The sequence below is a fragment of the Xenopus laevis genome, chromosome 9_10L (genome assembly GCF_017654675.1).
Source record: "Xenopus laevis strain J_2021 chromosome 9_10L, Xenopus_laevis_v10.1, whole genome shotgun sequence".
NCBI lineage: Eukaryota > Metazoa > Chordata > Amphibia > Anura > Pipidae > Xenopus > Xenopus laevis.
In genome coordinates this window covers 84,129,652-84,152,473 of record NC_054387.1, presented here as the reverse complement: position 1 = coordinate 84,152,473, position 22,822 = coordinate 84,129,652, and the positions used below count along the sequence as shown (strand labels likewise).

Genomic DNA, 22,822 nt, shown 5'->3' with positions numbered 1-22,822 from the left:
CAAAAATGTGAAAGCTATCACAACTCACAGCTACGCTCCTGCCAGGATGTCTTTTTACAGGGATACAATGCACTTAAAGGGTTGCTTTTAGAACTGTGCAGCTTTGAATTCTGCATATACTCCTTAAAAGAGCTAATGCAACTTTTGTGCGAATTCTGATTTGCAGGAGTTAAGCAAACAAAGCGATACAGCACTGCCTGATGCTTCTGTCCAAAATAACAGTAATACACAAAAAAAAAATAATCAAATAAAATGTATTCTGCGTGTAACTGAAGACACACCCAGGTAATAAATGAGAACAATATGGCCAATCCTGAATTCCAATAGAAGACACCTGCTGTTTAAAACCTATTCCAGAAAAGACTACATACTTGGCTAGCCAGCCAAAAAAAACAGGATTCCTTTCACTTAAGCGCTGCTTGGGAGAGTAGACAGATGTATAGATGGACTTCTTATCTCTGCACATATCTAGCAGTATTTATAAAGCAAGCAAGATTTTTGATCAAGAGAAACCAAAGGCTAATAAATGTTTGGACCACTGATGCAGAGATATACAAATACTACAGGCACCAAAGACCATTCCAAGTAGAATCAATTTGGAGTGGTCAGTAAACTCCTTCACAAGCTTATCACTGCAATTTATCAGTGGATATTTGCCAAAGATAACATAGCCCACTTGTACTTTGTATGACCTAGCCAAGATTGCAGGCATGAATGCTTGTGTGAGAAAGAAAAGCAGGAAAAGTTTGTAAAGCCAAACATTTTAGCTCTGAGAATGCATTTCACAAAAACAATGAACTTTTTACATTGGTCAAGTGTGAAGGGATGGAATTTAAAGGACAAAACCTTATCACTGAAGGTTTCCAACTTATGCACCCACAGTGAAAACAAAGTAATTAAAAATAAGTACACACCTACACTAGTGAGCAAAGCCAATACAAACACCAAAAACATGTTAGCAGACTTACAGGCTTCCAGCGCAGGATGTAATTCTTTATGTGTGAGGACTGTGGGACATTCCACTGTATAGGGTGAGATGTAGGGAAATTGGCACTCTCTGTGATAATAACCTGAACAGGTCCAGTCCCAGCTGAGGAATAATAAATTAAGACAGACAATTACATACAAGTTAGTACAGAATACAAGGAAAGCTTACAATTGAGGTCACATGGCAGAAACCAAAATCCATATGCAGATTACAGGAGAGTGCAATTATAAAGTAAAATGAGACTAAAGACTGAAATGTTTGCATACCTCTCTTGGTCTCTTCAAAACCTAGATCATATCTTAGAGCATTATCACATTGCCTGGTCCAATTTTGGATTTTATAGGACAATGACTCAGACAATGTTAACAGCAATTATTGCCCTCATATTTGCATCTGTAAATTACCCACCCACTTAGATTAATAATTAAACTTGGAAAATTAATTATGCCACTAATTATGGTTCATAATTGATGAACTTTTGAATTATGACTTATCTTTACCTAGGACAATCTTTCATATATGAATTATGCTGCTGAATTTAGATCATGAATTTAAAATGTATATTCTTTTTATTTGGTATGTGTATGCATAAAGTATACAGTATCTATTCATTTAGTTAGATCATTTTTGGGCTCCGATGTTTTAATACTTTTTTATTTAACATGTATGCATTTAGATTTTGTAAATATAGATTTAAATCCATTGAACCATTGTGTGCTTATTAGAATGAACAGGATCTTCTTTTGGCTCAGTGCAGGTCTTTGTTTATTATAGTGAGAAAGGGTGGGGTGATGGAACTTCCTGTACTAAACATACAGTATGTACAAGTGTATGATAGTGACCCTCCAATATACTTTCTATAACAATACATTTCAAATGTACATAAACTTCCTTACAAAATTAATAAAATCTCTTCAGCTTCACAAACAACCTCTGGCATACCTCCCAACTTTTTGGAAGTAAAAAGAGGGACAACATTTTTTTTCACACTTAGAACAGCCAATTTTTTACCACGCCCCTTTCTGTGGCCACACCCCCTAATTACCATGTTCATTTTACAAAATTTGGCATAAAGTTTGAGAATATTTCTCCTTATCTTTTTTTTTGTGTCTCAAGATTGTTACAAACTATCTTATTTGCACCTGTTCGCTTTTCTGTGCTCTCTGCTAAAAGCCAATTTGTTTCTTTTTCTGGCTGTTCAGTGCAGAGAAAATAGAGACTTTCCAGTACAATTGAGGGACTGCAGGTTGAGCTGTCAAAAGAGGGACTGTCCCTCTGAAAAAGGGACAGTTGGGAGGTATGCTCTGGTTATTTCAGGGGGCAAAAAAAAAAATAAAAAAAAAAAATAAAAAAGTATTAGGATGGGTTAACTGGAAACAGATGAATGCTGCCATAGGTGTAATAGATAGAAAATCCATGTGATGAGCTTTCTTTGTACTACTAAACATGAGGGCAAAGTCCCGAAGACCTTGAGATAGAGAGAGTAGTGTTTAAATAATAGAGAGACCAGGCAAACACTTTTATAAGTTCATCAATCCACTCTTGCAGAGCTGGCTTTGGGATATGTGCACATATTGTTTTCGTAAGAATTCTGAAGATAAAAAGGCTTAAATATTTCCATGTTGGAACGTAAACAAAATGTCACTGCATATTTTTTAATGCATCAAGGATAATTAATGTTACTTATAAATTGCTCTGGAATGTCCCTAGTGTGTATTTTCTTAGCTTAACATGCTTATTACATGCAAACATTGTGCTCTGCAAACAGCTGCGACAGAAAGTGCTTTTTAGAGGCTACCCTTATGAGTATCAAGCAACATACATGCATGCCTTCACAGGAAAGTAGACTGAAATAGAAGCAAGTGGGGAATGTAAATGTAATTTAAATTTAAGAAGAGCTGATATGACATGGCTTTAATTGGCAAGCACAGTAAAAATTGATGCGTTTAAGCAGGAAAAAGTTTATGCAGTACCAAAAATAAAAATAAAACTTTTACAGCCACCCACTTGCTGTTCATTTTGTATTAGTGGGAAATGGTTCAGACTAAACTCCGATACAGCATGATCCATTTAACCAGCAAGGGCTATTTTGAATACAAGAACCTGACATGCCAAACAACTATCATGTGCATAGGTTATTTTAAACAGGAAGACTTTTGTGCATAACTTAATATTATGGGGCTGATTTATGAACAAATGGAATTATATTATTTTTTTCACAAATTCTAAAAAATTCATGGGTTTTCTATATATTTCTTTAAAACTCTAAAAAAAATGAGAGCTTTATTAAGTGTAAAAACTGCATAGAAGCGGTCGAGATCCTATAGAAGTCAACGGGAGCTGCGCAGTTATTATTGGACCATCAGTTTTCATGACTATCACAATTTTAGAGAAAGGGAGTTAAGGGAGTTTAATCATGGTTTAAAAAAAAAAAAAACAAAAAAAAAAAACTTCAACCTTTGATAAATGGGCCTCTACGAGTATGTCATATAGTTGCTTTGAAAATGCAATCTCAGGCTATTGAAACTGAGCCCTTCTGTAATTGTGAATAATGGCAAGACACTACATGGAGCACCTTCTAGCATTTATTGCCACCCATCCGCTGTAACTATAGAGGAAGCAGACCCTGTGGCTATAGGGGGGACCAGAAGGTATAGGGGCCCCATGAGTTCCTAATTCATATACAATTTAAATAAATATTGGTAAAACTGGGCAACCTGGGGGTCCTGAAAAATAATGTGCTGAGGGCCCACTCCACTGCTTCTACTGTAAGTGTTACTTCTTAACTTACATTGTATAAATAAGTCATCATGTTGGGCATTGCAATCCTTTCAATAACCTCCAGTTCTGCCAAGGAACCGACTTTTGACTGATTTGCAACAGATTACTCATTTCTAAAGATCAAGAGAGTGTAGGAGGGTATCGCAGACAAGCTAATAGTTAACCTGCTTATCGTTTCATTGAGGGGGACATAGGACATGCCCCCAAATGTGGGCTGTAGGTTCCTGGAAGTCTGAATGATTATTACAAATAGTGTATGGTCATAGAAGGGATAAAACCGTGAACATTGGACGAAGCTTCCAGAGAACGAATGTCTGAATCTGGTTCATGATGTATACCATGTGTAGGTGAGCATTAGAGATTTTACCTCTCTTCATGATACAAATGTGGCTAATGTGATGACATCAAAACAATAAAAACCTGGGTTTAAATGGTTTTAAGTGCCCACAACAATATCACACAGTTTTAAGTGTCCAGAACTAAATCATCTTGGAAATAAAGCTCAACACATCCTCTGACTTACACAAAACTAGACTTCATCATAGGCAGCATCTTTTAGTAAATCTAAGCAGGACTGAAAGTAGAAATATTTTTTACCTGGGGATGTTGATAGAGGCTGGCAATGCCATTCACCAATTCCTTTGCCATAGCAGTAACACTGGTACCGCACTCCCTGCAAATGCTTCTCCCAAGACTCTCCAATCTGATAGTACTGTCGGGTTTCAGTATCCTGGCATTGGTCTGAAAGTAGTTGTACAAGTTAGATCAAAGAGCGTTATGGAATTAAGTGGATTTAAAATGGTAATAAATCATGCTAAGGAAGACTCCCCTGCCTCCCCACCAAAAAAAAAAAAAAAAAAAAATAAACACACCTTCCACAGATGATATTTGAAAATGTATTTCAAATCAAGAGTTTTAGCCTCTCTACTATCATGATTCTCTATTTGCCCCATCTTGTTGTTTTTCATTTTTTTTGGTCCCATAAAGATGTAAAATGGGGATTCTACTGTATATTGCACATTAGCCCATTATATTGAAGGATGATTTCTGTGTTAAACGCACAGAATAAATAAAAGCATCGCATCACATTAGCACCCATAGGATGTGCTGAAATTAGGGCATGCCCCACACAAATGTATGAAATTATCCTAAATGGCTGCAACAAGCAGACTGAAAAAGACATTTTCCTTTCTGATCCTGTTTTGCCATATATATTTAGTTGAGAACAGCAACAATTTAGCAAATATTCTGCTTAAAATAGAGGAGCAAGCGACAGAGTTTACAATGTAAATTAGGACCATGAGCAACTTAAAAACTTAGGGCAAGGGATAAAAGTCATCATTTACCCACCTATAGCATCGCACTTCCATCTGCCACGCCCCTGCCCATAACAGGTACAGTTCATCATGTGTCCTTCCTCATGGCGTTTGGTAAAAGAACTGTTCACATCATATGTTATCCCATCCACAATGCACTGGTCTATACAGAAGGCAGAAATATAAAAGATTTTAGTGCAGTTGTATATGTGATCATTTTAAAGTGCTTAGTAGAACGAAGAATACAGCTTAAAGGAATTGTTCAGTAAATAGACTGCAAAATAAAAAGTATTTTCAATAGTCAGCCAAAAATGTATTGTATAATAGTTGGAATGCCTGGATATATAACAATAGCCAGAGCACGACTTCCTGCTTTGCAGCTCTCTTGGTTTCCACTGATAGGTTACTACCTTGACTTGAGGGTGGCCCACATGGGTTATAACTGTTTGTTTTTTAATCTGACCTGCATACTAATGATCAATTGCAAACTCACTGAACAGTTATGTCCCTTGTGGGCCCCTTAAAGTCACTGGCTAACTCAGAGTTAGAGAGCTGCAAAGCAGGAAGTTGGGTTCTTTTCTTTTAGACATTCACTTACTCCAGCCGTTACACATTACATTTTTGGCTTACTATATTAGAATTTTTTTTTTTTGCACAGCCTATTTACCCAATTATTATTTTTAAATTGAACTGTTCCTTTAAGAAGAAAATACACATATTGTGCTCCATTACGCCATACATTACAAGAATGGAAACCAATAAAATATTTTACCTTTAAGCTGCGAATACGCCACACAAGTCCATTCCCCACGACCATTTCCAACACAAGTACATCTCATCATGTGGCCTTGATCATGCTGCTTGTCCCACTGATCACCAACTCTGTACATGACTCCCTCATTAGTAGTGCAAATTTCCTCATGAGCTATTAGGAAAAAAAAACATACATATTTGTCAAAGTTAAACCAAAAACTTATGCTGCAAAACGCCTCGTATATTCACTTAATTTACAAGATAGAGTCTACAGACTTAAAACGAACACCATAATGTATGTTAAGATGCAGGTTACACATCTTATGGGATATCATAAAAAAAGCCAACTTTTGATTTACTTTGGTCTTTATAAAATCAAAAAAAACTTTAAAAACAAAATGCATCCTAGGTGATCCTCACCTGCCATGGGACAGAATCCGAATTTTTGGTCAGCATCATAGTTGACAGTGGTTCCGCACCACTTCATACTGTCCCTCCGCCCTTCAGAGGTGCAGTCTGTGTAGTTGCGGTTGTTGTACAAGAATGGGAAGTTGCAAAGAGCTCCATTGGAGTTGCCACCTCGCGTCTGTACTAGTACTAGGAGACATTATTAAAATAGATTTAGAAGAGAATACTAATATTTTTTCACTACAGTCCATAATGTGGAGCTTTTGGTACAGATGGATTAGGCATTTTTCACCTGCAAAGTGGTTTCCTTATCTTGAAGTGATAACAATGGAATATAACATACTAAAAATAAACTTTTCATTCTGATGGGCACTTTAACTTTCCCCGTGTGTTTTAGTTTTACAGGTACTTACCACGCTGCTCAGTGCAGAATGAATACTTCTTGTCACTGTCATAGTTGGAGGTTGTTGCACACCACAGTTTTCCATCCTGACGACCCTCACTTGTGCATGCATAATAGGTTCTGCCGTCATGAGTAAAAGGAATGGCACATGGCTCACCATTGGCATTACCACCAAATGTTATAGTTGCAACAGTTTCTTCACAGCTCACTCCATTACCAAGGCAGGTACAGAGCATTTGCTTGCTACCCTGTGTCCTCAGCCATCTCATACCCAAAGAATACAAGACACCATTTTCAGTTACACAGTGGCCATAGGGCTCCAGCTGTGAATCAGGCTGGTATAGTGCAGTTTGAATGTTTGTGATGGGGTTTGAGCCAGTACCTAAAATTGAAAAAAATGTGAAATTGTTACAGTGTACAGTTAACTGTCAACAGAACTTTAATCAAACAAGCAAGCATTAAGGCTTACCAGTTGCTTGTGCAGAGGAATGTCTTTCGCATTTCCACTCTCCTCGTCCATTGCCAGTACAGATACATTGCAACAGATTTCCCCTGGAGTCAGTCTTGCTCCAAGTATCGCCAATTCTATAAGAAGTTCTGGTGTCCTGGTCATTACACCTGTCTGCCAAAAAATAAAACTATATAACTCATTTTCATTTTAAATTAACCAGAATACAGACAGCCTTTATCACAAAGAATATGAATATCATGTCCGCAAGTATGTAGCAATGGTTGGACTACCTGCAGTTAAAGGACTGTACTAGATTATGGGACACAAAAAACACACACACACACACACACACTGATGGGCCCAGCATGGATTTGTGGCGAAATTCTGCACTTTGCCAACAGCGAATGTTTTCGTGAAACTGCTGTGAAAATTCATTGTGGAAAAATTCACATTGCATGTCAAAATTATTCAGACGCCCATTGACTAATGCATTTGGACAAAAGAGTCACTTTTAAAAATTGCAGCATGTCAAAATTATTGACTTCAATGTGTTTCTCAAATTTTTCGCCATTTCGCAAGTTTTTTTGGAGTTTTGCGGATTTTTCTGTGAAGCAAGATGGAACAGATTTGCTCATCACTAAAACACACACCATTGTACTTAATGGGCAACTTGAGCCAAAATAATAGAAAAAGGGAAGATATATCGCCACATCCTTGTAGGAATGGAAATACAAATATTTTGTACTAGTTATAACTATTTATGGAAAGCCGGTTTTATTTCCCCATGTTGATTAAAATTAGTTTAATTTGCTCTACAGCAGTCCCACTAGCACCTCCATATTTAGTTGCAGTCATTTAGTCCACTGGTTGGGTTTGCCAGATCGGAAACTTACTTTTGGAAGAACATGTGATCCGTCCACTGCCTTCTCCCAAGCATGTACAGTCCACCATCATCCAGCCCTGATAAGGCTTTTCCCAGGTCTGACCAACTACATATGATGTCCCGCCTGTGTTATCATAACATCTCTCAGCTAAAGAAGCAAAAATGAAGCCAACAATTAGGGCAGAAATGCAACATAAAAGTGAATAGACAAAAACATAAATGTGTCTGGCTTGTCTAAACCAGACAATCAGAAAATTTTAAAGTAAAGTTGTATGTACTACAGAACTGCATGTGAATGGCAGTCAAGTCAAATTGTGTCCTAATTATAAACAGATGAGTGCTGAAAAGTAATAGAACATTGTAGCTTAGCATTAGAGTGAAACAATGTAATCAAAACATACAAAGAAACATACCATAAAACCTGTTAAGAGACTTAAGATACCGAGAACCTTTTACTCAAACTAGGCAAATTTGGCCACAGAAGTAAAATCACAACATCCAGAGATATACATTAGATTATTTCACATGCAGTGGACTGATCAAAGCTAACCAACAGACTCCTTGCAATACTGGGGCAGACTTGCTTAATGTTTCTTAAAAACTTTCCTACTTTGGCATGCGCCCACCAGGGTACAGGGCTCTTTTTTTGTAGAGCTAGCGTCTGCGTTTAGGCGCTTTGTATGGGGGTCCTCCAGGAATAGATTGGCCTTGGCAACACTCTATCGGCCAAAGGATTTGGGTGGCATGGCTCTACCTGATATGCAGATGTACTATTTGGCAGCACAGCTCTCGCAGTTGTGGCCTCTACTGCATTCCTCAGAGGGAGAAGCACTTTATCAGTTGTGGCAATCAGTACTGCACACAGAACTCCCCCCAATGCATGCCATTCTAACCGTTGCCCCTAAGAATACCAGGCCCGCTCATAATCCGCTGCTGATTCATCAAAAAGGTATACTTAACAGGGTTAGCCACCTTACGAATCGGGCAGGACTGGATCCCCTTACTCCCCTATGGTATAATAGTAAACTACCGCCTTTGGATAGGTTGAGTGTCCCCAAAGCGTGGCTAGAAGCGGGGATATTTACCCTGGGCCAAATTTGGGAGGATGGCGAAGGGGTCTCGTTTTCTACCCTTAGGGAAAGGCATGCCATCCCCCCCTCTCAATGGCTTACCTATCATAAAATTATGGGGGCGGTACGGAAGGCTCTTAGGTCTTCTAATTATCAATTGCCTTGCACACCTGTATCAGAGGTGTTTACACAAACACAACCCGGGCGCAAAATATCTCTCTTTTATAAGGCACTACAGCACAGTATCTATCAAAAGACCTCTCTGAAGGCCAGGGACAGGTGGGAACAGGATGTGGCCCCACTGACCGATGACCAATGGCAACTAGTTCTCCAGTCCCCGCTGGTTATTTCCCCTGTATATAAGTTTAGAATTCAACAGCTATATTTTGTGCATAGGGCCTATTACACTAGAACACTCCTTCACAGGCTTAATCCGGTGCTCCCGAATACATGTTTACGGTGTGAGAGGGAAGAGGGTACTTTCATGCATACGTTTTGGTCTTGTGGCAAACTGCATTCCTTCTGGGTGGCCATTCAGGCTCGGATAACGAAACTGCTAGGGTTTGAGATCCCTCTTGACCCTAAATGGTACTTATTGTGTATTGACCCACCTACCCCACTGGCACCCCCAGCCCGTAAAATGGTTAACAAGCTACTTTTCCTGGCCCGAAAGCTCATAGCGTTTCACTGGAGGGCTTCTCTCCCCCCTACATATCAGGCTTGGGAAAAAGCGGTCCAAGACTTGCAAAAGGTGGAGGATCTCATAGCTAGGAGGAATGGTACTTCCAAACAGTATCTTAAGATTTGGCAATTATGGATTTTGGAAGATGTATAACTGTCTGTTTCACCTTTTCTCTGTAATTTAACCTAATGTTTGGCCTGTTTCGCACGTCTGACTGTTATGCATATATGCTTATTTACTGCTGTAAAACTGCTAACTACCTGTTTACTCTTTGTTCTAATAAACTTATCTGAACCAAAAAAAAAAAAAAAATGTTTCTTAAAAACTTTAGTACCAAGATGTTGCAAAAGCACAGTAGTTCTAAGGCATCTAAAACAATTACATGAACACTGTTATTAACAAGAGCAGTAACTAAAATATAGATAATTTTCTCCACTTAATATGGATGTATGCACTAGAAAAACCTACAATGCACTGTATCTTTGAATGAATTGCATCTGATCAGATTTCATTATTATAGTAACAGATTTCTGGCATAGCACTTCCTGTGGGGATCTGTAAATTGATTTTCCACTGGAGCCGGTTTCATATTGCTCAGACAAATTACAGTTGTGGTGTTCCAAGAAGGGGAGCCCTATTTAAGAATGAAGTTGCTTTCTCACTTCTACAGCAAGCCAAGGTTTGCTGCCCTCTCCCACTATTATTTCTACAGATCATAAAAAGAAAATGTAGGATAAGTCTGTTCTCAGCAGGAAAGTTGCATGTTGAATTTTTAGCAATGAAGTGCAAAACATCACACAAGGGCTGCAAAACTGATAGAATGTTGGAAAGCTGGTCATATCCAAAATGCGTTTGTGAAAATTAAAGCATATTAGGTGTTTACATTAAAAAGATGAAATGAATAACACAGACTATTCCTAGCATAACAGAATACATAGTAATCCTATATTATAGTCTTTTTGAGGGGGAAACAATCTGAACTGTCTTAACTCCATTCTATAAATTGTTAAAGAAACATTATTGTTCACAGTTAATTTGGGAAGTATACTGAATATCTATCATTCCAGATTAGAAAAATTGCACAACCATTGTTCTTGAAAGCAAGTTCTTTATGGGCAATCACTTTGTTTGATGCTGTACATTTAATTATGCACCAACATTGGATTTATTCCTCTAACCCAGGAGTCCCCAACTTTTTGTTTACCCGTGAGCAACATTCAGATGTAAAAATGAGTTGGGGAGCAACCCAAGCATGAAAAATGTTCCCGGGGTGCCAAATAAGGGCTGTCATTGGCTATTTGGCAGGCTCTATGTGAATTGCCAGCATATAGGAGGGTCTGTTTCAGTACACCTGGTTTTTCTGCAACCAAAATTTACCTCCAAGTCTGGAATCTTAAAATAAGCACCTGCTTTGAGGCCACTGCGCCAAAGTCCAAGGGGTTGGTGATCAACATCTACTGGTTGGAGACCACTGCTCTAACCATATGTGCTACATTTTTACATGCTCTAAACTGTATCCTCAATTTGCCTCTGGCATGTTTCATGAAGCATGATTGGTTCTACCTTTTTGTCAATGCTGAAAAAAAAAAAGTTGTCATGGTTTCCATTGAATAAAAACAAAGAAAGTACATACCAACAGGTTTGCAGGTCCACTCCCCTTTACCATTTCCAAGGCAGACACATTCCAGCATATAACCCCCAGTTTCATGTGGCCTACGCCAGGTGTCCCCAATTTTATAAGACTGTCCTCCTTCATGGCAACGATCTGTAATAAAAAAATGGTACAAATGTCAAGATTAGATGTGGAAAAATGTAATGGTTTACAAGACTTTCTGTGCTGTATGAGTCATGAGTCACTTCTCAATCAGTAATATCATCTTATGATTTACATAAAAATAGATAATTTTACATACATTACTAGTTTTGTACTGGGAAGCATTTCACTGCAAAAGCTTAACTTTTAGCCCTATAGGCTATTCTGCAAGTCAGTAAAGCATACAGTCATATTTAATAAACTATTACTGCATAGTTGTTTGATGGATATTCTGCAGGCTCATAACATCAATCATCTCTGATTAACGAATCTGAATAATGTATCCTAGGGCAAATAGCTATAAGTCAAGTCCTGTGAAATCTGTATTCAGCCTTCCCCTGCAGGAACGACATCTGGTATCTCCCCCTGGAAGAACAAATTAGCACCTTCAACTCAAAAAGCCAGACAAGGTCCCGAATTTGCATGCGACACGGAAATCCCTGGGCACGTTTTAACATTCCACTGAGAAGTCAAATGGGCCAAAAGGTGGACTCAAAGAGGAAATTACTGGACTGTGGTTAAACTAATTTGAACATGGTCTGGAAAGTACAGGAAGGTGCAAATTTCAAATTAACACGTATAGCCATCTAAACACAGAAGATGCAACCTACAAGTTAAACAAGGTACCAAAATTCCCTTATTCATGATGCTCACATTTTCAATTAGAATCACATGCTTACTTGCAATTGTACAACTGATGCGCCCCCTCCCAGCTCCAATACAGGTACAGTCCCAGATCATGTTATCCTTTGGACGCTCATATGTTTCACCGACCCGGTAAGAAACACCAGTGTATTTATCAAAGCAGGTCTCTTCAGCTGTGCAAGAGAAAATAAAAAAACATCAATGTGGATTTGTGCAACGGATCACCGATTTAATTAAGCAGGCATTATACACACAAAACTATATGAGGCATAACATTGCTTCCTTCTGTTACATGTAGCAGTAGCATTCTTTCATCACTGACAATTTGCCTGCAAGTAAAGTTACTTACACTCTGGTTTGCTTTCACAGTTGAAACCTCTCCCTCCACCATAACAGGTACACACCAGTGTGTTCCCCAGGTAAGTGCGCTCCCATTGCTGGTTGATTTGATAGTACTTTCCATTGTCATAACATCCTTCTACAGAAAAAACAGACACATCTCAGTTACAAAGAAAAGTTTTGTGAGCTTAACTTGCTGTTTTTCAGCGCTATAGAAAACAACTAATGTCCCTTAAAGGGGAAATGTGCTGACAAATGTAAATGTATAGTCTTTCTCAAAGCATAACATGGGGAGTAAAAGCCAATGACCTGAACCTGATCTAAAGAGACATTAGGACATAAAACTATAGACAAATGTTTGACACATTGTTTAGAAAATCAGTTACAATAGTTACAATATGTGCTTGACTGCACTGCAACTTGTTTTCCCATTTCAAAGAACAAATTGCAACATTAGTAAACTTTAAACTTTGCTGAAATTCTAAATCCGTGGCAGAACAGAACAGGCATATAGCAATGACTTTTAGGTCAATGGCACACAAACGATATTCTGAGCACTAGGGATGGGTGAATTTTTTCGCCTTGTTTCGGTGCGGAAATGACGCCCATAGACTTGTATGGCAGTGTGCGTCAAAAAAAAAAAACGCACGTCAAAAAAATTTCGCCACGCAACAATTTTTTTTTGCCGCCCATAGACTTTAATGGGCGTTGGCGACATTTCGCCGACAGCGAATTTTTGGCAAAACGAAACGGCTCAGATTCGCCCATCCCTACTGAGTACCCTTTCCTATCTGCAGCTCCATCACAGAGAAATTAATGAGAAATGCATAGCGTATGGTGCTGAAAGGCTTAAGTGTACACATGTTATCTCTGCATAACATACAGTAGGCAAAGCATCTCATTCATTTGGACTGAAAGGATGTTTAAGTGCCACAATTCTGTCTCCAACAGAATACCATAGGCCTTATAGTATTACTGTGCTTTTGTCACATTCTAGGAGACACAGCAAGTATTGGGCACAGATAAAGAGGCAGCATACCTCTTTGTTATTGCCCATCGGGTTATAATATATAATGCAGCTGCCGTTTATTCCACCATGCAGAGCAATCTTTGCCATTAAACAAGTGTAACTCTGCAAACAGGGACAGAACTCAGCATATCAAAAACATATTGCCACTGCAAGACATAAAATTGTCATTTTTGAAGCCAATAAAAAATTCAGACACCTTGTCCAGCATCTCAACCAACATTTAGTTTTGTCTAGAACACCAATTGATGCCCAGATTGCACGTATGCAGCTGCTAGGCAGAGGGTTGCCATTTACAAAAGATGCATATTGCACAGAGTTTATTAACTTTGAGAAAATGACTAGCAAGTGAGAACAAAGATAGTGCCTTTGAATTTCAGTGCTATGTAATTAGATATAAAGCTGTAAATCCTGCAAATCCATAGTGTTAAGTGAGGAGAGGTGTAAATATCAGTGGCTTTCAGATAACCTTTGGCTACAAAAAAGTTAATGACAGAACAAAAGAAGTTTATTGGTAAGCATCTCTGCACAGCTGGCAACGCCTTGTCTATTGTTCTTCTCCTCCATCAAAATGCCAGAGGAACAGAGATTTCCCAAAGAATTAAGTAGTTTATAAGCCCTTGTTAAGTGAGAACCCACCTCCTCTTTACAAAACTGCATTTCCTCCTGACAGGAACACAGGAAAATAAAAGTCTCTGTCACATCTAGAGTTTAAACTGCTCTAGCTCTCTAGATCCATGGTACCAGATCAGTGTCCAAAACAAAAAGCACATAAAAAAAAACTGTGGTACCGTGTTAGCCAGTAGCAAAAATAAATAAAAAAAACCAAATGCAAAAAGTATTGTAGAAGTGATACCTATATTGGCTAACAATAAAAATACATTGCAAGCTTTCGGAGCACCAAGGCCCCTTTGTCAGGAAAATTACAAATCACTGCCACTCGAAGGCTGTTACAAGCAGGGACAAGCCCTTGCGTGTTTTTTTTGCAGATAGGTGCAACGTTTCGGGGATAAAAACCCCTTTTTCAAGCCTCTCTCCTACCAGATGAGTGTCTACCAGCTGTTTGCCTGCTAAAGCAATTACTGCGTATGTTTCAGTGCCAGTCACTTTCCGTCCTCTGTCAAGTCAAAGAGCCACAAGGGATGTGGAATTCCTGCATTCTACAGATAAAGTGTTGAACGTTTCATTTGATGCCAAGTAGATCCACTTCTTTAGTAGTACAAATAACAGGACCACTTCAACAAACAAACAGTAAGGATACATTATTTATATCCAAGAGAAGCGTTTCTTGCTTTATGCTGAGCAATCAAATAAGAATTTATAACCTGCTATAGACTGCAGATTTATTGTTCCCTTATGACATGGGGATCATGTTCTCTTTAGTTTATTCCCAAGGACAACAAGCAAAGCCTGCCAAACTACACTACATCTTGCTCTAGTTTTTAATATTTATTTATAGCAAGAAATGCTCTGCACTCAGCTGATAGGCACAGCAAATAAAGCCAAACCACACACATGGAAATGTCTACCTATTGAGAACAGCAAAAGGTCAATATATTCTTAAGAATGTGGTTCCCCCTGAGAGGTCTGAGCCATATTAAGGCAGTCTCACACAACAATTTATTCAAGACAAAGCAAATAAATGCCAGCTTACACACCGATTGTGACTTATGCAATCTCAGACAGTCTCAATGGCCTCATGCAATAAACAGCTCTTACAAGGAGTCTTGTTCTATAGAACTTATAAAACATGGCACAGTGCTACGCAATATGTTGGCGTTATATAAATACATGTTAATAATAATAATTGGTACCCTGGACACAGGAAGCATGTCAGCAAAACATGACATTCATGGAGTTCGAGAGCGGCCAATAAATGCTGCACCTGCTTACCATAATACGCAAAGGCTATGGCATATTATGGTATATTCATCCCAAGTTGGGATATATACTTAAAAGTAAAACATTAGAATGGAATTTCTGTTTACTTTTTAGTCTCCGCTTTTAAATTTAATGAAGATTCTGCTATGTCACATGAAAATCAAAACCGCAAATCACTATATACTGCTGGTATTGGGAAGCAATGAAAGCAGTCCCAGACCCTAGGTTATCTACTATAAAAAGTCTGTCACATTCTTCTCAGATTTCTTATTGTTCCAGTCTGGACATGCGCATTTGCAGTAAAGAGAAAGCCAAACTTTGGGGGGAGGGGGGGAGGCGCACTTTCACTCTACTGTGCATGCATCTGTCAAAGACGGACAAGGAACAAGATCGTGGAGGATCATCGTACCCCGTTGGAAGACTGGCCCAGGTATCAGGTACACAATACTAATGACTGGGGGTGCCTAAGATTAGGCACCCCACAATAATTTTTACTTTAGTTCTCCTTAATGAATGAGCCTTTTTTACAATGGTGATTAATTGGATGAGGATAATGAGGCACCTAAAATGAGTAGCTATGAGTGAATTGGACCCGTTTTGCCAAAGTTTCGCGATGCCTATGATTAAGGGATTGTATCCCGAAACGCGTAGGGCCTTTGATCCCTGTATTAGCTTGCAATAAAGACTTTTTCCCTCTTCAAGTGGAGTGCCGTCCATTCCTTTGGCACAGTTCGAGTAAAGCGGTGGGGACGCTGCGGACAGAGCACCCCTGAAGAGGGGTTGGAGCTGCTATAAGAGGGGAGGCTGAGCGGTCTCCTAGGAGAGACAGAGGAACCTAAAATGAGTAGCTACGGGTGAATTGGACCCGTTTTGCCAAAGTTTCGCGACAATATTTTTGACGAGCAACAAATTTTGAGTCATTTTTTTCCACCCATTAGAGTCTATGGCCACCATTTTCACAGGGGAAACTTTGCGAAGAATTCTGCTCATCATGAAAAAAAGAGTGCAGGGCTTGTTTGCCTCTTCTTACACCAGAAAATTAGTTCTAGTTAACTCACAAACCCAGACCAAACATATTGGTGATAATTTAAAAGAGTATGCAAGATGTTCATGGATTATCATAGATAGTTTCCATTTTATTTTGAAATTCTACATTAAGTTTAATGAAAACTATTCTTTGTCACATGGTAACCACTGGTAGAAGCATCACTGCATAGAAACCATGTTTGCATGAACAGAGGGGTTCTATTGATGAATGAGTTGGGAGATTGGCCTGTAGTATTTAACATTACAAACCCCTCAAGGGAGGACTGATTCCCAGCAACCAGGCGAATGCAGCCAAGAACTCTGTGCAGAAGGCATTGTTAATTAGTAATTCCAAAATTGCAAATCAAAATAATTCCAACTGGGACAAACAATACACCCAATTATTTTGGGTGTTAACCTATGATTCAGATATGGAATGTTGCTGAAATTATTATGTATCATTGAAAAGAAATACTTGGGGGGGGGGGGGGGACATTTAATACTGAACACAAATCCTTGCCCGCTATAGTGAATTAAAAGTGACCAATAACTGCTACGTGTCTGTTGAAAACTACAGAAAGATGTCTGGATCATGTATTTAAAAAATGTAGCCTTAAACTATACACTATAGTAGTATTCATGATACATCATTTGGATACTCACGGCACAAATATATGGCAGTTTAACTAAAGCAAATGGATTAGTTGCAGACACCATTGGATGTGTTGCAGGCTTAATAGTAATTTTATAATTAATAGAACCTAATAGTGTTATGTACCTAGTATCCTTACAGAGTACACGGCTGAACTGACAATTGCCAATTACTCAGGAAACACCAAGTGGCTTACACTGTACTTACACCAACAATGCAGTCAAAAACTGGGTCTTTCCTGACTTTGCACCAGACCAGTCTGAGCCACATCAGATAGGACTTTGCAGTACAACCTAGTCAGACTTGAAGCTTAAAGTAACATTGAAGACTAACAGACTTTGGCTTGTTGTAAATGCAGCTGAAATATATTAAAGATATGGCGAGAGAAATCAGAATATGAATATCAAATTCTGTGCCATCAAGCTCTCCTGGGCAAAGTTTAGAAGTAATAATAGGAAATACTTATGTATATGGGCAAAATATTAAGGAAGGCTTAGCCTTCCCAAACTAGTTATAATGAATCTCCTACAACAAATAAGATGGAGGTATGATGCATTATGTTGGCACTGCCTTTCTTGTGCCAGGTGGCCTGAGACATTATACATGAAATTGGCAGTGTACATTATACTACCACCCCTATAATACTAGGGGCATTATATATAGCATTGAATTTAACCAGCTATGCGTTCAGGGATGTTGAAATTGGTACCAGAATTATTGATTCTTTATTTATTTTGCCAAGTGCCCTTGGTTATCATAAATTAAACAAAAATGTCCCTTTGTTTATATAGTGGAAATGAAGAGCTAGGATCTGACAACAAAAAAAGTGTTTAGAATAAACCTGTGGGTACTTGAAGAACCAATCAGAAGTAGGCAGTCGTGTTATCTTTAGAAGATACCAAAGGACAATAGAAAGTAAAGCAGATTCCTACAGATATACAATTATCTTGATACAATGAATCTGAAATATAGGAAGAACCACACCTTTTTCTGACTTACAGTTATTCCTATAAGAAAGAAAGCAAATTCCTACAGATATCTGGTGTATGAATCACTGGAGATTTTTTTGCCCTTTAGCTGCACAGACATTTTCCAGAACATATTTACACTGGATCAAACTTTTTTGCATACTTATTTTTGCCAGAAAATTCTTGGAGGAGCAACACCCACTGCATACAACATTACTTATTGTTCCCATTTGTACATTTGCTCATCCCTGGCTGTACCCTATAAAATTCTGCTAATTAGCAGCAATACCATTAAATCCATGGGCATGACACTGGGAAGCAAAACAAATGAAATCTTAAAGGAGAACTAAAGCTTAACTAAAAAAGTATCTTTGGATACGATTTATTGCCTATGGAACTGGGGCAAGTCCCTTTGGCTTGATGGAGGAAATACCGAAATCAGATATGGATTCCCGACTAAATATTGTTAACTAAAAAAGTAGGCTAGAAATGTTGTACATTATGTTTTGGGCTTCTGTACCAACCCAAGGCAACCACAGCCCTTTAGCAGTGTCTCCAAAGATGCCCCAGTAGCTCCCCATCTTCTTTTCTGCTGATTCACCGCACATGTTATGTGCTGCTGTCACTTACTGAGCTTAGGGACACACTACACATAAAATATAAATGTCACAATATAAGGATAATACAGATAATTACTACATGGCAGCACCGAAACCAGTGCAATTAGCATCACAATTTAATAATCAGTCTAAGCTTAGCTTTTCAACAGCTGCTCAAAGCCCACTGAGCATGCGAGTGTCGCAGACACTTTCCAAGATGGTGACCCCCTTTGACAAGTTTGAAGTCCTGGATCATTGCTGCTATTGAGAGACAAACTTTAGGCTTGTGCAACAAGTTCAGTATATAAAATTTGGCATTTTTAACTGTATTCATTTTAGTTTAGTTCTCCTTTAAGTGCAAAATGCTCACTCTAACTATATTTTAAAGGTCAAATTCACTGTAATTCTGTTTTTCTCTGAACTTCAGAAACTAAAATCATTCCTATAGCTTGGTACCTGCAAGGATGAACAAAATGCTTAAGGGTACAAGCCTTTACAGATAAATGGAGAGTCCACTGGTGAGGCAGAAATTATTTAATTTATTTTTGACCAAATTGGCCAACCATTACGGTGTGGAGCACCTCCAATAAATTTCTCTCATTCCTTGAAAATAAAATTGCATTAGAGGTGAAATTACAGTCTTGCAATGATTCCTATTAGTATTTGTATTGGACTACTGACTAACAACAAATCTTTCAGCAGTGACAATTGGCCACATACATGCATTCCCAAAACAAATACAATCTGATCCCTCAACAATCAAACAGCATTATGGTCCCCATAGATGCAAAGATCTTTGTTTGATGAAGGACCGATTTTAGTACAATCCGTCAAATTATTGTGAGGTTAGTGGGAATCAAAGGATCGTGCATGTAATGATTTTTTCGGATAGTTGATTGGCCAGTTTCAAAAATTTTCATCGGTTACAGTGAAATCTATCTATTGTCCAATTGTTTGCAGGGCCAAGCAGGCAGCTTCCTTCACCTAGCCTGGCTTCAACTAGACAACATCGCTTGAAATGGTCTTTTTAGTTGATGGACAAATCGTACATTTAAACGATTGTTTCAAGATAAGCTTGGTCTAACGATAACGAAAAGATCTTTTAAAATCTTTACATCTATGGCCAGCTTAGGGCATGTAATTGGCTAGTAAGGGAAATGTGAATAAGTACCCTTCAATGTTCACCAACAGTTCAGTTCAGTACAATGTTATATGATGGCAAGCCATTAGCCCTTGGACCAAAAGTTTGTAGAAAGAGAATATGTTAAAAGGCAACACTGTATGGGCGGGATAGCCTGGCAAACACATGTTTTAAATTTGCAATCAAACTATTCCCTGATGTTAAATGCACAGTTTCACCAACATGCTGCCCAGAAAGAGGGCGAGAAGAGGAGTAAATGAGTAGGCGTGCAGTTGGAGTTGGCTTAGATCCTCCCTGAATCCCTTGCCAGTCTGGAAAAGACATTGGCACGACTGCAGGGACAGGTCAGACTACAATGTAAGCTTAAAACTGATAAAAGTCAATACAAGGCTGTTAAAGTACCAGAGATAAAGATTGATTTTGTATCAATGTACTTTGCATTTCATAGATTTATAGTATAGTATATTCCACCCCAAAAACTTTTTTCTTCTTGCAGATTGAAAGAAAAGGTCATGCTCAGCAACTTTACAGTTTCCATTCACCAACATTTTTTTTTTTTTTTAAAGTTTGTAAGTGCAATTGAAAGCAATGTAGAAGTCTGCACACCTCCTGGTCTGGCTTCTGCTACATTGCTTCAGGAGTCAGAGCCAGCAGTGCAGACAACATAAAGAGGCTAGGACATCAACAGCAATTACATTTTCAAATAGCCACGAACAATGCTAAATGTATATTGGAAAGTGGATTATAAAGTACATTGTTTAACTACTGAAAATCAAAACCGGTTTTTGGCTGGAGTCCCCCCTTAACATTAACAGGTATGCGTCAGTGTAGAACCCAGCCCGACCCCGACCCCCTCCTTACTCTGTTGGTTGTCCTGCGTTCCTTGGGGTTGTATTTCTTGCTGCTGCTGCGCCTGTCTGCGCTTCTTGTTTGTTGCAGAAGGGGCTGCACGTAGCAGTGCACTCAGGCACAGGACTAGGAGCAGCCCGGTCAGGGCCCCCCGGCACATTGTTCTTAGCGCTCTGGAGACTATAAAAGCCAATGGTACTGCGCAGCTGACGTCTCTTTATGAGTTGCGGATTTACTGACGCATTTCCCAGAGAAGTTCTGCAGATTGCGGAGAAAGGATACAAAAGCGGAGGCGAAAATAACCAGCAGTTAAGGGAAAGGAAAAGAAAGCGCAAAAGCTGCGAGACGAAGCTTCGCTAAGACAGAGGCAGAAGTCTGGCAGCGCAGTATATATATACGCACTACAAAACGAGGGAACGGGGGCGCGACGCAAACTGTTTGGCGAGTGTGTGATTGGCTACAGCGCCGCTATATAAACAGGGGGTGGGCGCTCCGTCTGGGGGAGATGGAGAGTGCGATTTGGTGGGGATGTGGGGTGGTTCGTCTTTATAGCGTTTGAGATTCCTCCAGTCAGGCATACACATAGACACACGAGCAGCCCCCTTTATAGAAGGCAAAGCAATGACTCAGGTGTATAACCGTGGCTCCGGCGTGTTTTCAACGCTCTTATTAGTTCACTTTGCTCTGGATTAACCTAAACTATTTGAAAACTTTTTTCATTAACAGCGCTTCAAACTTTTTTATTGTTAGACAGCGTCCACTGAGCCTCCACCCCCGAAAATATATAGTGAATAAAGTACCCCCTCTTGTAAAATATAAGGATATTATAAGTTACCGAGGAGTTTCATGACCATATAAAAACAGGCCGAAGGCAGAGTGTTTTTATACAGGTCATGGAACTCCGAGGTAACTTCTTATATCCTTATATTTTACAAGAGGGGGTGCTTTATTCACTGGGGTACTTTATTTATTATAATACACAAGTTTCAGTGAGTCATGTGACAGAAATGACATCAGAACTCATATTTATATTTGTGATTAAACAACAACAGGGAGCTGGGGGTAACAATAAAGAATACAGAGCCAATGGCTACTGGGGGTCAATATAATATAGAGAGGGTTCTGACTAACCTAGAAGCAATGAGTGTAATCTTTATAGCACTAAAAAGCATTTGTTGGGCCTAGTAACTAAATGATTAATTGAATAGAGAACCATAGCATACCTCCCAACATTTTGGAAGTAAAAAGAGGGACAAACATATTTTTCCAGCACATAGCGCAGCATTTTTTTGACCACACCCCTTTCTGTGGCCACACCCCCTAATTACCATGTTCGTTTTACAAAATTTGTCAGGTTATGAAAGTTTGAAAATATTTCTCGTTATCTAAACTGTGTTTTTGTGTCTCAAAATTGTTACAAAGTATCTTATTTGCACCTGTTAGCTGTTCTGTGCTCTCTGCTAAAAGCCAATTAAGTGAGAAACTTTGTTTCTTTTTCTGGCTGAAAAGAGAGACTTTCCAGTACAAATGAGGGACTGCAGGTTGAGCCGTCAAAAGAGGGACTGTCCCTCCGAAAAAGGGACAGTTGGGATGTATGCCATAGTTGTCTAACCAATTGCTTCCACCTATGTGGTAAAACTGCAGCCTTTAATAACTTCTCCACACGCACAACTTTCCTTGCTTTTGTGGAACATGGGACTTTTAAAATGTATGGGGTTTTTTCAATGGGTGACTGGGAGAAATGCTTTAGTTGATGATGTCTTAGGTCAGTGTTGGACTGGAATGCCAGGGGCTCACCAGAGGGCCTACTTTCCAAACTATTATACCTCCTCTCCTCACTCAGCCTCTTTATTCTCCTAGTCTCTTTTCTCTACATACTAAATGCTATTCTTCCATTATTAAGCCTTTTTATTCCTATAAAGAATGATAGAAAAATGTTAGAAGCAAGAGGCCCATTGACACCTGGGCCCACCAGGAGTTTTCCTGGTATCCCGGTGGGCCAGTCCGACACTGTCTTAGGTAATGCCCTGGTCATGGGTCTGTTAAGCAGGGGTCTTTTCATTCAGTGAAATGAATATTACAAGTGCCTGCCTATTGGCCATACATGTTAGGATTTGCTAATTTTAAGTGGTAGCCCCTCTGTTGCT

At 39.0% G+C, this 22,822-nt stretch overlaps 1 protein-coding gene across 4 annotated transcripts in view; it reads right to left on the bottom strand.

Annotated features, from left to right (window-relative positions):
* The window catches only part of LOC121393057 (fibronectin-like), a 44,537-nt gene extending 23,473 nt beyond the window's left edge, over positions 1 to 21,064 (bottom strand). For 3 of the 4 annotated variants that reach the window (XM_041576117.1, XM_041576118.1, XM_041576119.1), the window contains exons 1-12: positions 20,688 to 21,064; positions 12,543 to 12,671; positions 12,229 to 12,366; positions 11,369 to 11,500; positions 7,994 to 8,131; positions 7,119 to 7,271; positions 6,660 to 7,031; positions 6,259 to 6,435; positions 5,858 to 6,010; positions 5,120 to 5,248; positions 4,367 to 4,510; positions 969 to 1,090 (exon numbers count right to left, since the gene is read on the bottom strand). In XM_041576117.1, coding sequence (XP_041432051.1) covers positions 969 to 1,090; positions 4,367 to 4,510; positions 5,120 to 5,248; positions 5,858 to 6,010; positions 6,259 to 6,435; positions 6,660 to 7,031; positions 7,119 to 7,271; positions 7,994 to 8,131; positions 11,369 to 11,500; positions 12,229 to 12,366; positions 12,543 to 12,671; positions 20,688 to 20,835 — 1,935 coding nt within the window. In that variant the 5' untranslated portion in view covers positions 20,836 to 21,064. The remainder of the gene's footprint in view (positions 1 to 968; positions 1,091 to 4,366; positions 4,511 to 5,119; positions 5,249 to 5,857; positions 6,011 to 6,258; positions 6,436 to 6,659; positions 7,032 to 7,118; positions 7,272 to 7,993; positions 8,132 to 11,368; positions 11,501 to 12,228; positions 12,367 to 12,542; positions 12,672 to 20,687) is intronic. The other variant, XM_041576120.1, reaches the window with a different exon arrangement.
* Between the last annotated feature and the right edge of the window lie 1,758 nt (positions 21,065 to 22,822).